The 18,983-nt window shown below is 40.0% G+C and overlaps 1 protein-coding gene across 1 annotated transcript in view; it reads left to right on the plus strand.

The window, feature by feature from the left end:
- The first annotated feature begins 3,694 nt into the window (after positions 1-3,694).
- Positions 3,695-18,983, plus strand: part of pinx1 (PIN2 (TERF1) interacting telomerase inhibitor 1) — a 32,884-nt gene continuing 17,595 nt past the window's right edge. Inside the window, exons 1-6 of the mRNA XM_033649351.2 lie at positions 3,695-3,738; positions 4,481-4,590; positions 4,708-4,800; positions 6,229-6,310; positions 6,858-6,950; positions 14,144-14,226. Of these exons, the coding sequence (XP_033505242.2) occupies positions 3,720-3,738; positions 4,481-4,590; positions 4,708-4,800; positions 6,229-6,310; positions 6,858-6,950; positions 14,144-14,226 (480 nt within the window). The 5' untranslated portion in view covers positions 3,695-3,719. The remainder of the gene's footprint in view (positions 3,739-4,480; positions 4,591-4,707; positions 4,801-6,228; positions 6,311-6,857; positions 6,951-14,143; positions 14,227-18,983) is intronic.

Below are 18,983 nucleotides of genomic sequence, written 5' to 3' on the forward strand. Positions count from 1 at the left end.
GTAAATATACTTTGTTCTTTCAACATGTGGTTACGTTGCTAATGTGCTAACTGGTTAACTGGTGTCAAGACGGTCTTCCAGTTTCCCTTTCTGAATGACGAAAACAGACTACAGCCATCTTCTACTGTGGAGAGTTATTTGCTCTCACTCAGAGGCAGTATGTATCTGCTGGTTCGCCATTGGCTGTAGTCTTTGAGGTGTGTTCATGTGCAACTGTTGAGCCAAGACACAGGTGACATAAGGCGAAGCAACAGTTGGCTTTCGTTGCCTGAAGTCGGTTTGGTGTGTCTGGGCCTTTGAAGACAGTAACATTGACCTTCAGTTATTGCCATCACCGGGTGGCCAGTGGTAGACCAGACAATTGTATCAGGGGGAAACATGCTTTGCGATTTTGTGTTTTTGTGCTGCCCTACTGTAAAAAGAACATCCTCTCATGGGCAGTAAAGACCTCAACTTCTCTTTCTGTTTAGGAAATGCTTTTGCAAAGCATTTAATGGCTTCTTCTCCGCTCTAGTAGTCCGTAACAGGACTGACACTATGATGGTCAGAAAATCAATTCTGACTTTGGGATTATGGCCACATTTATGAGCTCTACGAGTCAGTCATCCCTGAGCTATAAATTTTGAATGACATTAGTGACCTGATGTGACCTTTACATTGCAGGTGCTTACTTAAGCAAAATGTCTGCCAAGGTTACTTGAAAAAAGAAGAGCAAAAACAGGAATGGCAGGGACACCGCACAGTATCATGATTCCTATTGTCAGCCTCTCTGCAGCTCACAGTCAGGTCAACAATAGTCGCTGATCCCTGCCAGGCTCCTGGAGCTGTTACACAACCTCGTCTTAATCCTGTGCTGGAGGTGGTAACTTTAAGCACAGATATGGAGTCAGATTAGAGCTTTACACTGCTTGGACGTGACTATTATAGAAACAAACTGATGCTGTCAGTATATGAGTGCTTTTTCACTTCATGCCATCAGCAACAAGCAGATTTATGTATCTAAGGAGCTGTGTATTCAAGTTATATTTGGAGCCACAGCATCTGAGTACTGACACAAGTGATTAGCTTGAACATCTCAGCAAATAAGCTCAAGAAAATGTAACCATTTGTTGTTTATTAGACTTAAATAAATCAAACGTAAAAGTAGATATGTGCAGACGTGCTTCTTCAGAGTGGTGCAGTATGGTACATATGTTCCTGTACAGAATAGCAATGCTGAGATAAAAATAATTGCATCTCAGGAGAGGACATGTGTGTCACCTAGATGAGATCGGTGTCAGTCTCTAAGAGGAACTCTGAACCAATAACACTGCAGTGTTTTGTATCTGTCTGATTGCAGTCAAACTGTTTCACACTCTTTAATCATATATTCAATTGATACCAATATTTCTCTTTAAGAATCCCCTCAGAGAATACATTTTCTTTTTAAAAGGAAAATGGATCACTACATTACACTGCTGATTTCACACTTTGAAAAACATGGGAAGAAGGCAATGAGAAATGAAAGAAGAAATGACTCAAAAAATGTGCAAAAAAATAGTAAAAAAAGAGAAAAATAAAAATAAGAAAATTAGCAAAAAGAGAAAGATAAAAACAAAAAAGGAAATGACCTGAAAAGAGTGCTTAAAAATTAAAAATAATTCTGTAACATTATTTTAAAAATGTAAAAATAATAATTATTAGGAATATAGTTTTTCCCTAGCTTTTTTCCTTTTTTTTTTTTAAAATAAATTTTCTAAATCTATTATTTTTTTTGCAATTCGTGTGACTTTTTTTTTTTTTTTTTTAACCAAGATGCTCAGTGCCTTTTCCCCCATGTTTTTGAAAGAAATCTGCTCAGGGTTCAAAGGTTGAAATACTTGAGAAAGGCGTGTTAAAGCAGTGCAAGAAAAGTGATGTCGCTCCAGGTTTCAGAGGATTACACTTACTACCTGTATCTTTAAGAACTGATTTTTAAGTTATTTTACTTGAAGCTTTAAACGACCTTGCCCCTCCATACATCAGAGATGTTCTTTCATTTTACGTCCAAGTCAGATCACTAAGGTCCTCCACTGTTTTATTTTTAAATGTTCCTCATGTTTAAAAGTATAAAAGTGCAGATACTTTTAATTATTTTTTTTAATTCTTGTTGTATTGCTTATAGTTGCTTACTTTGTCCTTTAAATTGCATCTGTCTTATTTCAGTTTTGCTATGTGAAGCACTTTGAGCTATGTGTTTGTATGACAGGTGTTACATAAATAAGGTTGAGTTAAATATTGGCTCCTTTCTCACACAACAGCTCCTGAAGGTGACCCAAGTCTGCATTTTCTTTTCCTGGGCATGATTTCAAAGAACCACGCCACAAACATCTTCTGAGGATTTTCAACATAAATAAATATTATGTCCAATTCTTGGGTCCTTAGGAGCACAGGAAATGTAAACACTGATCTCATATCAAGACTTCAGTTTTATTTCTGATAGGGCTGATAAATATTCCCAGACAGCTTTCATAACTCGTACATAGCTCAAGGACAATCACACTCATTTTTTTTAGTGTGTTACAAAACACTCCATGCTTCAACACCTTAACAGGTACTTTAAGTGACACCAAAGCAACTACTTGGTAATATCATGGAAACTACCACTGTCTTTCATCTGGTAGCTTTAGCCTTTTTACAGATGCCTCGGTTACCAGTTGGTAATTTAGGTCAATGTGTGTCTGTTGATTGCAAGTTGCATAAGACGACTTTGATATTCATGCAGAATTCAGTCAGTCCACATTTCAACTAAAGCTGTTTACTCTGTGCTGCCTTCAAGTGCTACTTGCTCCTCTTTCAAGTGCTTTCCTTGGCAGCACAACAGCTTGAAACAACAAAAACAGATTTTGATTTCGATGAGTAACTAATTCAGGGCTGTGTTCAGACAGGACAAAGTGATGCCTGCTTCCGTGTTCCCATCATTGATAGTAGCTTCCTGGCTCTTATACTGAGCTGTGGTTGTGATATCTCTGTCAGCACAAGAAGCTAATCCAGAAACTCTCGACATGAGATCTTGTTAGTGCATCACATGCATCAGTGCAAACATTATGAAACTGGCTGCGGGTATTGTGGCAAGAACACGTTGAGCAATGCTCTATTTGAGTTGGGCACATCATGGGGTGGTGTTGGGTGCAGCTTGATGAATAAATCTGTGGGCTGATATTGGATGATATTGGCTGATCACAAATACATATATTGATATTGGCATTTATGGCCTATTGATAGATATAATTACATATAATTAAATGCTTCTAGTCTGCATTTAAAAAAAAAAAATGTCACCCTTCTTTCAGGCATAATATATGTTTGATATTTGTTTTTTACAGCCTACATATTAATTGTTACATTTTTATTGAATTTGAAAATTATATTTTTCATTATTCATTTCATTATAGGCATATTATCAGGCTGTATTATAGATATATAATGGGCTGTAGTTTTGGGGTCATTGAACCTGCCTGTGTCGCCCTCTGTTGGCGAACACAATTACCTGCACTGATACTACTAACAAAATAACGACAATATCCATCGTTAAAATAATAGACTCACAATATACTTTCATCCTTATGGATTACGACGCACAGTAAATATTTTACAATAATATTTTATTGACGAAAAACAACCAGCGTGGCCACGTATTATGTTCAGGCATTTTCTTGGAAGCCTACGCGACTTCCATCAAGCTGTTTAAGGACCCCAGGATGTCCATGCTCGCCGAACGTAAGTACATTTTTTCTACAGTTTTGACAGATATTTACCCTTTTCTTTAAATATAATAGTGTGTTTTACTATGTGTAATTGTCGCTAAAACCCACCGCTACTAAATGTCAACAGGTTTTCCACCGAAAATAGTCAGTATTTTGTATATTTTAAACTATTCGGCTAGCTAGCATTAGCATTAGCATTACTACAGCGGTTTGTAAACACGTGTTTTAGCTTGTAACTGAATGCCAGCTGCAGTAACTTGTCACTAGCTCACTTTGGCTGAATGTCACGTCCTTAATGGTCAATTATAAGTATTTATTTATTAATTTGACCTATTTTTAATAAACGTATTGGAAGTTGTGGCACACTGTTGTCTTAAAGCATGGTCGGACTACTGATGACAGTTGTCAAACGTGTCAGCTGCACATGATAACTCATTGTCCTGGTTATTATCTGGGACTAAACCTGATTTAGTGACCAAGCAAGACTGTATAGTGTTTTAAAATGTGTGTATTCAAACGATAAGAGTCGCTGTACAGTATCCCTGTGGTTAGAAGTAACTTCCATCTGTCTGTTAACAATAGTTCTAGTTTAAAGTGATTATTACAATCGCATCATCTGCTATATATCGTTTTCTGCACAGTATCATGTCCTGTGTGTGTGTACATAAGGTTTCGTCACCTTGCAGTGTGAGTCCTGCGGGTTTATGTAATGTTTTGGTGATTGTTATGTAATGATGTCACTGCTGTCTGTGCAGCCCGGAGGAAACAGAAGTGGTCTGTTGACCCCAGGAACAGCGCCTGGAGCAACGATGACTCCAAATTCGGCCAGAAGATGCTGGAGCGAATGGGCTGGTCCAAGGGCAAGGTGAGATGGATCTCTGTGGTTGGGTCAGTGGGGATAATTTCTTAATATTTTGGCAGTGACTGAATGAGTTGGTGAACACCTCTGTCACACGTATGTTTCCTCTCTTCTCATGTTAAGGGCCTGGGGAGAAGTGAGCAAGGCTCCACTGACCATATCAAAGTAAAAGTGAAGAACAACAACTATGGTCTTGGGACCTCCGCCAGCTATGAGGTGAGCACATTTAACACTTTGCAGGTGCTTCTATAATGAAATCATGTGGTTGCTCTGTTCATTCCTGAATGTTATTGTTAACTGTAAAACATCTTGTATGCATATATGTTTATTTTGAGTGATTTTCCACAAGAACCTAAAGAGAATATGCTATAAGCAGATCATCATAGCGAGTATGTTACTCTTAAGGTTATTTGCAGATATATGTGTTTATTGTTGGGAGCAGTGCCTTGGATGTGATGTGATGGACTGTATTCACACTACTCAAACAACAAGTATGGTTTTTCATGAGATTTAAACCATGGTCTGGGTGAATACTCAATTCTGATTGGCTGCAGGGTGTCCATTAAAAGGTGTTATAGGACAGCTAAAAAGACGTTCCGGTCAAATTGCCTGATGACAGGTTCTAAATTATTGCGCTGGCTCAACTGCTAGTTTGTAACCATAGCAATGGAGACTCAGAGCAGAGGCAACGGATTACAACGGGCATCATGAAAGCAATATCTCAAGTTTTTTTTGCACATCATCCTCTGACCACCAGAGTCTGTAACACACAAGCGGTAAGAAGTGCACTGGCTTTCTGAAATAATCATCTTCTGAATAATATCACGTAACGTTTAGCCATCATCTCACTTCCCTTCACTGATCAGAGTCGCTATGCTCTCTATGCTGCGGCCACAGCGGGTTTCCATGGCAACACCTGAGAACTACTGAGGTTAAATAGTCTGCTCAGCAGTGGCTTGTGAAAAACTCATGATTTTAACTGTAAAACACATTAAAGCATAAATAATTGATTTAATATTCATTTCTTTTGGTAAGTGACCATGGTATAAGCGGGTTAATGCCCTTCAAGGTGTCCATTATCAGGAATTAATGGGCTTCGCGTCGGATGGTTCACGCCTCTGTGTCGTCCATTAATTCCTGATAATGGACACCTTGTCGGGCACTACCCCTTACGTATTGCAGTCTCTGTTTAACATTAGAATTATTTCAGCACGGATTTGGATGACATTCTTTTTACACAAATATAAGACTGGCCCCTTATGACGTGATTTAAAAGCCCCATAGTAATACTACTGTATTATACTGAGAGATCTTCTTGCTATTAAGACTAACCTTTTTTATGTAAATTGGCTGGACAAAATAATGAAAAACACCTGATAGTATTACACAATTCAAATCAACAGCATCTCTAACTGCATCCTCCAAAAAATGACCATACAGTTGAATCAACGCCTCTCTAAAACATTTTTAACAAAAACTGAACATTATAACCTGCAGGAAGGGAGGAGCTATGGGATAACTGTATCAGACTACATTAGTTTTCATCAGGTGTAACTCATACACTGGCAACTGACTGCACAAATCCATAATTATATACCATTTTGAAGTTTTTGTCAGTTCTGTTGACATCTGCTGTGTTGACAGGATAACTGGATCGCCCACCAAGATGATTTCAATGAGCTTCTTGCTCAACTGAACAGCTGCCATGCTCAAAACAGCGGAACTGGTATGTACAGTCAGTAGTGTTAAGATGTGTAATGTGTATAAAATGACGTGTTTACAGGCATGTTGAGAATTGTGGTGGTTGTCTTAACAGGGTGGTATATTAAAGAAAATGTTTAAGTTGATTTCAGTTTGAACCTTTTGTTGTCTTGTGGTTGTGCAAAAAAGATAAAGCTACTGTTAATACACTACATATGTGTCACATACTGTATGACTCACACTGGCAGTGCATTATCTAGGGTTGATACATGATGTATACTTACTCTCAGTGGTAACTCTGCCACTGTGACTTCATATTACTACTCCAAATAATAGTACAGCTTCTTCTGTCGGCCAGTAGAGGGTGCTGCTCTGCAACATTTAGGAGTGACATTGTTTACAGTTGCTGTCATACGATAAAACGTCTTCATTATCACTGTTCTGGGAAACAAAGCACATATAGAACAGTGTTTAATCTAAGCTGGTAGAGATGTACAGTAACACCAAACATCTTAAATTTGTAACTCCATATGACCATATTTATCTTCTTATGTTTTCTGTATTATCTCTAGATTCTCCACCACCGGAGGAGCGGAAAGGATTCAGCTTGGAGGAGAAATCCAAGACCACCAAAAAGAGGGTGCACTACATGAAGTTCACTAAAGGTGGGTTTATCTTTTGGCAGCTGGCACGACTTTACAGCATAAAAACACAAGCATGAACGTAGCTCCGTTGTGCACACAGTGTTTTCTTTTCTCATCTCACCGGTCATTAAATTGATTACCTGTAAAATTGTGTGTGCAGTATAATGAAAAAAACTCAGCCTGACTGGATCAACTGTTCAGCACACAGTAGAAATTCTCCCCTGAAAGTGTATCTGCATTTTAGATAAAACTGTTTCAGCACCACTGTGTAATGATTTCAGCTCAGCACCTTTTTTCCAGCAACATTTCCTGCGTGTGCCTCCACTTTTTTAGTTGTCCACCTTTCAGACAGTCCACTCAGACAGACAGAAAGCCTCCTTAACCCCTCGTTGAGCCTTGTGCACTTGGCTCGGACCGCAGATGCTGATCAGAGCTCTGTCAGCCTGTGCCGGGTCAGTTGGCCCGGTCACTGCTAGGGGAGGTTATTAATAACTCTTCCTTCAACTTCATTACTCCTTTACACGTCAGGAAGTCAAGATTTGCTGGTCAAGGCCAGAACACTGATAGGCACGAGGAGGTATTTGGTGTTCAGGACCACTGGAGACCGAAATGAATAACCACTGGCCCATATTTCACCGCTGAGCTGCTTAACTTTGGCATGGAGCATAGTTTAGTGATTACAAGTATACTTTCTTATTAAGATTGTCAGGTTTTTAATAGTTATGGTGCTTGTTTTTGACTTGTAAACTTACAACATGTAGCTGATTTTAAAGAATATCTTTTTTATCGTAGTAGCTGTGCAAGTTCTTTTGCAAGAAAGTAGTGCAAGCTCATCAGATTCCAACATCTGGTGAAGGTATTACTCCATAATTGTTCTTGTTATCTGGTTGAGGTGTACCTGATGAGGTCAGCATACATGGGAAAACGGAGTATCTCAACTTTTGCCTCACCTGGCAGAGCTTTTTATATTTTACGTCATTCAGTAGCAACTTCCTGTTTCCTGTTTGGGGCATCTGGCATGTCCATTTACTGGCCCCCCAAAAACAACACCTCCCATGGGCTGCATGACCCATTAGATGACCCCGCCAGATAAAACGTGACCTCTGTGTCTCACCCAGACCCTCTCACCGTGTTTTTGTGATCTTAATTTGGCCGGAGCCAGAAAAAGACCTTGTCCCTGGTGGAACAGATGCACCGTACAAGGCACACTTGAAGGGGGCGATGATTTTCCTCTGGGTGCTTTCTGCTCTCATGTTCTATTCATATTTTACTGAAATCGTACAACTTGGTAAACAGCAAGTTTGTATTGAAGTTGAGACTTTTCTGAGTCGTTCAGCAGCGCCTTTGTCAGCATGTTTGTTTGATGCATTGATTGTGAATGCATCCAGACATAGAACGACCTGCCTGATGCTTTTCAGAATCTTCTTTTAAATCACTTTTTTAGACTTACCTTTACCAGAAAGCTCCTTTACAATGTCTCTTTTTAATTTTGATTTTGTTTACACTTTCCTTGGTGTATGTGGCTTTTTATCATCCATTTTTTGAAACTTTATTAATATTTTTTCGATATGCCTGCCTGTTTTTTTTTACATTACAGTGTATTTTGATAAGTGCGCTACAAATAAATTAAACTAAGACATTCTTTAATGTTACAGTACAGCACCATTTGCTATATTTGCTTTGGAAATTTGGATTTGCGAGCAACTTAGGTGTTTGGAGAATTTTATTCTAACTAAGTTCATAGTTTTATTTATTTATTTATCTTAATGAGGACATATCATCCAGGCATGATGGAGAATGTAAGATATTTAATTTTTGCACTGGCACAGTTAAAATATGGTCAAAAATATTTTGAGGGAATTAAAATGTAGGGCTGCCACGATTAGTCGACTAATCGATGGCTAATCCACTATTACAATAATCAGTGACTATTTTAGTAGTCGACTAATCGGTTTGAGTCATTTTTCATAGAAAAGTACTATAAAAGTACCCCAAAATATTCTTATTGCAGCTTCTTACGTTCAGATATTGGCAGCTTTACACACTCCCATGACAGTGAACTAAAACCCTTTGGCGTGAGTATGAAACAAGACATTAGATTACATCATTTTGGGGTTTGGGAGAGACAGACATTTTTCAACATTTTAACACATTTTTCGATAAACTGATTAGTTGACTAATTGAAGAAATAATTGATGGATTAGTCAACAATGAAAATAATCATTAGTTGCAGCCCTATTAAAATGTTACCCTGTACCCAACCATGATAAGGCTGCAGCTAACGTTTAGTTTCACTGTCGATTAATCTGTTGATTATTTTCTTGATTGATCGTTCAGTTGTTTGGTCCATAAATTGTCAGATAATTGGGAAAAATGTTGCTCAGTGTTTCCCAAAGTTCAACATGACATCTGTAAATGTCTTGTTTTGTCCACAACCCAAAGATACTCAGTTTGCGGTCATAAAGAAACCAGGAAATTTGCACATTTAAGAAGCTGGAATCTGAGAGTTTTGACTTTCATCATTTAAAAATTACTCAAACTTATCAATTGATGAGTAATAGCTGACAACTAATTGATAAATCGTTGCAGCACTAAACTCGGTGTTCCCAAAAATCGCGGAAACCTGGAAGTCATCGAATTTTTCAAAAACATTTTCCAGGCCTGCAAAAGGCATGGAATTTGTAAAACCATTGAAAGTTTTGAAACAAAGTTGTGCAATATTGTTGTGTGTAATGAAATTGTTACAGTAACGTTAAGTGAGAATTCTTCTATGTAACGTTTACTGGCAAATTTTTTTGTCTGTAGTTGCTGATGTGATGTAGCACTAATACGTAGCCCTATTTTGTTTACTATCGCATACAGTTTCAGTCTGATGTGTTTGAAAAATGCCGGGCAGGTGGGGCAAGAAAAAATATTACAGGTCCTTGAAAAGTCATGAAAAAGTTTTGAAATTTTGTCCATGAAAATGTGTGGGAACCCTGTGAACTGTAAGCTTATTGAGTTGCTCCACTTCAGGTTGAATCTCTGTATCCTCACAGCTACATTCACCTCCCACTCCCCCCCAGACAACCCCACTGACCCCATAAAAAGCATCGAAAACAATACCTCTCTCAAGTGTTTTTGTCATGTTGACAGCCACGCTTGTCTGTTGTTTATCACGGGACATTTGTGTTGACTCTGAACTTGGGCCCTCTGTTATCGTCTTTATCGTCATTAGGACACACTTGTACCCCAACCTGTCGACAGCTAATAAAGTCTGATCCCGAAGGACTTTTCGTTCTAATCCATTCGAGGAGATTCCTCCCATGATCACCACCAGCTGTTTATAAATGTCAGGGTAAGCTAAAGAGCATTTAGCACCTGGCACAGCTATTGTTTGTTACACTCAGACGTTTGACACCCACTCTCTTTCAGTATCTTTATTTTCTCAGACTGTCAGAAAGCAGAGGGGGAGGCAGTTTAATGGGAGCTTAGGTGGGAATGTTTTAACTGGAATTCAATCTCGAGTCAGTCTGCGGCTCTGTAGGCAGTAGAGATGTCTTTGGCAACGTAACACCACTTTAACTTGTTTCTTCTCAAAAGAGGCGGCAACTGTTGTCATGCAACAGAAGGGACGCTGGCACTACTGGTTTTTCCATAAGCGACTCATAACTTAATTGGAAACTTGAGAGTCGAGTGTTCCGCCTGCCTAAAGTGGTCTGACAGGCATGAAGTTTGAGTGCACTTTGACTGTGAAACTCTCACTTTTGACATGGTTGTACTTCATGTAGGACATATTTGCAGTCCTTTCCTTGATATTAGACATCCATCAGAAGTCAATCAAAGAATTTATCTTATTTATTTAATCATCTCTTTGTGTTATTGCCTGACCATGTCAAGCTTGTGGTCTGGATTGGCATGGGCAACCAAAGGGTTACCTGGCAACATACAACCAGCCACGCCTGTTTGCATGCTTCCACTGACTGCTCCGATGCCGGCTCCCCTCCCTGTGAAGCTGTTGCCAAGTTAAGGCTTGGTAATAGATTTAGTGTTGCTAAGCTTGTTACATGAGAGGTTGAAAAAGTCAGGTACTACTCTCATAGTTCTGGATGTGCAGAGAGCAGACAAAGGTCAGCCATTAAAGCATTTAAATGCCTGCTTTTGTATCTGGTTGTTAAATCATTTCAGAGATATAATTAGCGGTGTTTATAAGCGGTTATTAAATAAATGCATTCCTTCTTATATCAGGGTTTCCCCAGATCCCTAAAAAGTCTTACTCTTCATTAATCTAAAAATAAAGCTTCAGTTGGTATTAAAATATCTCAAGTCAGTTTCAAACGTCTTAAAAATGCCAAGACATAGAAGTCAGATTTTTTTAATCATTTTTGTGCCTTGGTGTTGGCGATAGCCGTGGCCGGAGGCATTATGTTTTTGGATTGTCCGTTCGTCTGTCTCCTACTTATGAACGTGATATCTCAAGAACACCTTTAGGGAGTTTATTCAAATTTGGTACAAATGTCCGGTTGGACTCAACAATGCACTGATTAGACTTTAGTGGTCAAAGATCAAGGTTGTTGTGACCTTGTCCGTCCCATTCTTGTGAATGCAATATAACAATAATACCCCAAATTCCTCAAATTTGGCACGAACAGCCACTTGGATTTAAAAGTGAACTTACTAGAATTTGGTGGTCAAAAGTCACTGTGACCACACAAAACATGTTGGACAAAACTCAAGAATTCTCATGCAAATTGTGACGAAATTTCCTACAAATGCCTAATGGGATGTAATGAAGAGGTGATGACATTTTATATATAGGTATAAGGTCAAATACCTATATAAGGTCAAAGGTCAGCTTCACTGTGACATCTTAATGTTATGCAAAATGTTCTGGGCATTATTCAACATCATATCTCAGGAACAGAAGGGGAGACATTTGGTCAGATACTGAATTGGTGACTCTAATCTTGGGTGCCCACTTTGAAACTGTGCAGACTATATAGATTGTCTGTGCGGCTGAGGGGGAAGATGTGTGTGAAGCATCCATGTTTTCACAGACATGGATGTAAACTACAAGTGCAGCTTGACTTGTTCGCTCACGTTTACAACCACAGGACTGTATTTCTATCTCAAGATAATTACTGACATCTACCTTTTTTAAAAAGTAATTTACCGATTGCCCCTTGCGTTAATGTGACACTGATCAAGACAGCAAAACAAGTAACATTAATATTTTGTTTCTGGCTGGGATGCTCAGAGCAGAGGATCCACTGCCTGCTAACTACTGTCACTGTACCCTGGACGAGCTCGGGAAGGGCATATTAAATGAAAACTGGCCATTTCACCAAGATTTTGCAGCATAGCTGAAACCAATACAAGGCAATACTTAAAAGGCTCCATGTATCCTGTGTGATAAGTTTTTCCAAACTTGGCACGATGGGAATCAAGGTAGCGGAATCCCACATGCAGAGTGAGAAATACAAATTTGCCTAGAAAACCTGCTAACAGACTGCATGTGCTTCCCAAAAAAGTCTTTACAGTAAACATTTGGGCAAAACCGTCCCTAAGAAATTACTGTTGGATCATGTTTGTTTTTTCTTCAAATTTGGGGAAAATAGTCTAAAACTTCATTCCTTGATGGCCTTAAAAAAGGCCTAAAAAGTCTTAAATCGAACTTGCCTTAAGCCATCAGAACCCTGTAAATACTAGTCTCGTTAATTTGATATTAAAACTGTAAAAACGTTCCTGCGAAAAAATGCCGTGGCCACAGAAGCATCAGAGAACCTTCCAGACATCTCCCTCTCCTTCTCAGCGCAGGCCTCCTCCTTACTCCCTCCTGCTTTTTTTTATTGATATCCTGTTAAGGCTTGTTCCCTCTCAGCCAGCACTGAGGATTGATGGCCTTTGTTTGTGGGGAAAGGCACCAAAATCTCCTCCGCTGAGGTCCGGGCCCACAGCATAAACCAGTAACCCAGTTTTAATTGCTACCTCCATCTATCACCTGTCAGGGCAGCAAGGGTGGTTGATGCAGAATTTAACTACAGCTCTCCATCTGTAGCTCTGTGTGGCTGGTTTTTATCGCAGTCGTGGGGCTTTTGATGAAACAGATATTCATATTTTAGCCAGTGTAAATCTGTTAACAGAAAGATTTGTTAATTTTTTATCTAGTCAGGTTGAATGTTTCTCCGTAGAGCCTTGGTGATGTTGGTCTGGTTTGACTAGTTATCTGAGTTGACAGTTGTTGCTATTTCAACTGTGTCCTTGGAAACCAGCATGTGTTCACTAACACTTTCCACTGCACGACAGCAGCACATATGCTTCATCCTGCGTCATGGCACTCAGCCACCTTTTGAACATTTACGCTCCTTTTTATCAGACAATGTTATTTGCACTTTCACCTGAAAGCCTGAGAATTTTGACGGGTACTTCCTCGTCCAAACAGCGCGAAGGTCAGATTGGGCATAATTTTACATTTGACCTGAGTTCACTAGATGACAAACACCGCAGGCCTCTCCCCTCCTCCCCCTCCTCATTAATTTTAGTTTTCAACATACTTTCTTGGTTTTACTTCTTAGACCTGCATGTGCAGTGACTTTCAAAGCCAGAGCCCCAAAAGAGTTGGGGAGATAGAGGTTTAAAAGCAATAAATAACCAAATGTTATCAGAGCCCCGCTGAAGGAAGAGGATGCAGCTGTACGAACAGGACCCGGGCTTGAGACGGGCGACTGTGCTCCAGGAGTCTTTGAGGCCTGGCTTGAAAATGGGAATCCGGAGGCGTGGCATGGCAGACCTCGCCGTTGGTTTATTTTTCTTTGCCGTTTTATCCCCGGAGCAAGAAGCAAACCACGCAAACCTCCCCTTTCCTTGCTTTAAAGACCACCTCCCCCTACCTTCTACCCCCAGCACACACACACACACAAACACACACACACATATATACACACACACAAACACTCATGCTTTCAACTGCAACCATTACAGGTTGCCTCGGTAAAACAGCTGCCCTTTAGATGTCTTCATTTTATATTTATTTATTTTGTGTGTGGGTGTTTTTTGGTGAAAACGTGACTATGATTTGTTTCTGGTCTGTTTGGGTATCTGCAAAAGTAAAAACCCACCAGTGTTTGCCAGGATTGATTTTTTTGTTTTGTTTTGTTTAGCCATTTCTGTCATTTTATCTTTCTATTTTTAATTGCTATATTATATTAAAAATGTTTTTTTTCCCCTCCTTTTAGGAAAGGACCTGTCCTCTCGCAGTGAAACAGACCTTAACTGTATCTTTGGGAAGAGGGGAAGATCTGCCAATGACCAAGAGCAGGTAAGAGGCATCAAGATCATTTACATTATTTGCAATAAGGAAGAAACATCTTCCTCCTCAAAAGTGTCCATCTAAATACATTTGTAATTGTTTATTTTAATGAAAAATTAATCCACAATAAAGGGTAAATATTGACCAAAAAAACACAAACAGAAAGGCAGATTCAATCCAACCTGAAACATGAACATACACAAACACAAAACAAAATGTATGAAACAAACTCTAAACAGCATATTAAACACAAGTCTAATGCATACAATTTTATCATGACACGTGTAAAGAAAAAAAAAAGATTAAGAAAAAAATATTGTTTTTTTTTGCAGTTCCAAAAGTATTCAAGTTTTCACCTGTCTTATGTAGTCAGTGTACGATCAGACGCACTTGTCTTTAGGACTTTATTTTTGGAATGCACCAATTTATCGACCCGTACTCTTGTTGACTGCCATTGGCCTGTCGGCAAACAAGACAACATTCACTGCTGGCTGTGGTCGATGCATTTCTGTTGTCACATCAGTTTTGCACAGACTGAAAAGCTGAGCTAAAAACTAACTGTGCCCTGTCGTCCAGGGGAAAATGGAAAACGTGTTTAAGATGATACTAATCTTCCACGGGACGAGAGGATGCAGAAAACTCATTGTTGACCCATCAAGACACATACATTTTTTCCCTAATGATAATGGGGGAGCTAGTTACTGTTATCGTGAACGGTTTGCTGTTAGCAGCTGGTAGCTGGGAGTAACAGTTTACAGAGGTTGCAGTCATAGACTGTTAAAATGATGGACATAGCCACTGTCACCCATTCGTTTGTGGACTCCCATTTTGAAGCCTCAAGTTTTGCATTTTGGCTGTCACCATCTTGGTTTTTTGGCGTCAGAAGTGACTGTATTTGGGCGCGAGGCTGGAGCTGTGGAGGAGTAAGGGTTGAATCTGACTGTCGGCATACAGCCTGTCACTCATAGAGGCCTGTCCTTAATTATTAATTATGTGACTTCAATAGAATATAAACTTATATAGAATATAGTTATATAAAAACTCACTTCCTGTACAGTTGTCACGAAAAGGGAAATTAGCCACAGAGACTAAAACCATTTTTTATACCAGGCTGTAAACATGTGGGTCAGTGGGGACTGACTCGCCTTTGGAGCCAGCCTCAAGTGGCCGTTTAAAGAACAGCAGTTTTTGGCATTCCCATATTGGCTTCATTTTTCATCCCTGGAGGTTGCCGCTTGGTTGCATTGAGTAAAATTATAACCTCCATTCAGTAAAAATGAGAATTGAGCAAAGGCACATTATAGAATTATAGGGTTATCCCAACGTGTTCACATATAACCTTGCGAGATTTTGTTTTGTGCAAGAAAGTTTAATAAAAACAGTTGCTGGGGGGGTCGGTGCCTTAGTGGAATAGAGCAGGTGCCCCATGTACAAGGCTGTTGCCGCACCGGTCCGGGTTCGACTCCAGCCTGTGGCCCTTTGCTGCATGTCATTCCCTCTCTCTCTCTCCCCCTTTCACACCTGACTTATCAATTAAAGGCGAAACTGCCCCAAAAATATCTTAAAAAACAAACAAAAAAAACAGTCGCTAGAGGGAGATGTTTGTTGACTTTCTCACAACAACTGAACATCAGTATCGGCTGTTGCACAATTTTTTATTTTAAAGATCAATATCAGACTAGAATTTCACGGTTAGTGCATCCCTGCTTTCTTGTGTTGCGATTATATCTAAAGTAGGGAATCTGATCATGAGCAATGCCTGTAACATATGATTATCCAGTCAGTCTTATTGTGCCAGAGTGCACTATATCCAGTTGCAAAAGCTCTGTAGGGAATATTCCTAATTCAAGGTGTAAATGACTCTTTGCGGTGAAACAGTAGTTTTCCAAATGGAAAGGGCAGGCCTGTGATCTTTCTTAACCCCCTCAATGTCAAGTGTGCACTCGGGGAGGAGATGGCATACCTCTGGCCAGGTGGCTCCAGCTTATCTGCCTCTGTCTTGGTAATTAAGGATGACCACTGCTGCTGATGGCCTCCATCAGTGGCTGCAGCATCATGCGATCCTTGTGCTTCTACATGCACCGAGCTCCTGAGCAGCCTGTGGCCTCAGATTAGCCATGTCACAGTGTGCAGCTTTAACACCGCCAACAGGCCACTCATGGCGGCAAGAGCACCTAAATCCAGTTAAGGGATTTGCACTCTTAACCTCCATTCCTCTCTCCGCACTTCCCCTCTTCTGTACTTCTGTCTTGGAGCACTCACATCAGGTAGTTATAATGCCAGTGGGCATTATTAAAGGCAAATCAAAATTGGGGTGAGGTGTGCAGAAATCTCGAATGATGACGCTTGCAAAAAAAGTTCTCTTTTTGCTCTTGGCGTCAGAGGCTGGTCACTTCAAACGTCACTTTGCCATTTGGCGTTCTGCTGGCTCTCGTGCTTTTGGAACGTAGCTTACAGGCTCAGACATGCACAAGTTGCATTTCAGGCCCAGTAAGTTTACTTTGGCCTAGTTATAAAAAAACAAAACCTCATTATAAAATGAATGTTAAATCTCTTATACTACCTTTTCTTTTACTTCCAATGTAGAAACTAGCAGCCTTGGAATAACAAAAAAGTGCTTGAGTTATTATTAATATCAGAAATTAAACGTGAAAGTTAAACATTTCACCTGCTAATGAAACTTTCTGTGCACCAATGGTTCAGTTGAACTTATTCATGCATTACATAGATTTTGAGTGAGTCACAACACTTATTACCTCACTCACTCAGTTGAAAATTCTGCCAGATAAAATCATGATGCTTAAATAAGTTTCATAAACAAAGTCACGATGATCCCAGAACTGAGATTTGTAAAAACATTTTTAGATATTAGAAGATGTGGATGCTGACAGATGGGACTTTGCATGAAAAAAACTGTGGGATTATCATTATAAAGACATGAGAAGTGACTCAAGCAGATACAGAACTTCTCTGTATTTTGTCATGAATGAATAAATCTTGATTTAATAAACTGGTATCGTCGGTGTCACGAGTTCTGCTGACTCCACGCAGAGCCAGAAGGACAATGACAAATGTAGCTTTTGGACTCGGAGACGCAGAGAAGCCTCTTGCTGGCTTCCTCTGTTTATCTCAAGCATTTGGCTTGAAGAAATTGGCATCTTAAAAATCCATAAATTGCACGAGAAAAAACCTTTCCTATTCCCCCCGCAGGTGCTGAGCCATAACATCACAATGGCTGCTGCTCCCCAGCTGATTAACATTGGAAATGCAAGCAATACACACCATCATTTTCTCCCTAATCGTTTGGTTATGGGTTGTTATTTTTCAGCCAGAAGGGACACCATTGACCATATCGAAAACACTGAACACAATTACAATGGCATCCCATGAGGCCTTGTGTTGAAGCCCAGCAACATCTGAGGTAGCTGGGAAGAGGTAAAGAGGGTGATGGACCAATCAAGCTCTAGGCATTGTGTGGGATCTCCTGTGAGTGTGTCTGTGACACTGCCAGTGACCCTCAGCGCACCCTGATCTGTGCTTACAGTAGTCCACCATAAATACACTCTACACTATACATGCACAATAATCTCAGCACCCTATAGAGCTGTATTCTTAAGTAGTAACTCTAGCAGTATTAGGTGCTTTGGTGTGGAGCTGGGGTTGATTGGCAGTTGCCAGTCGCATTATCACATATCTGCATTCAAACGAGGTGAGACCAGGAGACTCGACCAAATCTGGATCGGCTCCTCCAGAGCTGCCCTCCTTCCCACCTCGTGAATCTTCCAGCACTTCACCCACCACCCACTGCTGTCTCTCCAGCCTCCCTTTCCACCAGTCCCCCACTGCTGGGGTTTTCCTTCCTCCGCAGTGATGTGCTTCCTGCTCGCCTCTTATCGCTGCTCGCAACGCTCCCTGAAACACAGACAGGCCGACACACACACACTCAACTGTCCCACATGCCTCTGTTCGTCACAGGCAGCACTGGACGTGTTGAAAAGACCAAGTGAGCACATGGGACAGATTATGAACCCTTTCATATTAATTGTTTGTACATAGGTAGCCGCTAAGTTTCATCCGTTTGTGTGTTTCAACTGAACTTCTGTGTGGTTTACACATCCCGTTCAGACAGTAGTGCTGTGTCGTTAATTTATTTATTTTTTACCTTTTTAAAATGAGTAACATTTTCCATTTTAAAGGTCCAGTGTGTACAATTCAGAGGCATCTGTCATTTTGATTAGTTTATATTCACCTGAAACTAAGACTTGTTTCATTACTTAAGAATGAGTGGTTTATATCTACATTAGGGGCGGATCCTCTTCTACCTAGTCCACCATGTTGTTCTACAGTAGCCCAGAATGGACAAAAAAACATTGGCTCTACATAGGGCCAGTCCTGTGTTTGTGTTGGCCACCACATGCTTGGCACATGGGAGAAACTTCAGCTGGTTGCAGTTTGCACCTTCGCCACTAGATGTCACTAAATCCTACACACTGGACCTTTAATGAACAAGATTTAACATTAATGTTTTTTTTTCACTTGCCAGTCCGAAATCCACATGCCCGAAGATAATTTTCACTTGCCCCTATACAGATTGTTTTAATTATTAGCGGTTAACAATAAAGACCAGAATTAATTTTCATTTGAAAAATGACCATGTTTTATCCTCCTTGCTCTCAGAGAGTTTCACCCACATCCTTTAATGCCACCAACTACACTCCTGTTTCCAGCATAATCAAGAAGCTCACTTGCTTTTCATTTCATAAACT

This window comes from Epinephelus lanceolatus, chromosome 13 (assembly GCF_041903045.1).
Source record: "Epinephelus lanceolatus isolate andai-2023 chromosome 13, ASM4190304v1, whole genome shotgun sequence".
Lineage (NCBI taxonomy): Eukaryota > Metazoa > Chordata > Actinopteri > Perciformes > Serranidae > Epinephelus > Epinephelus lanceolatus.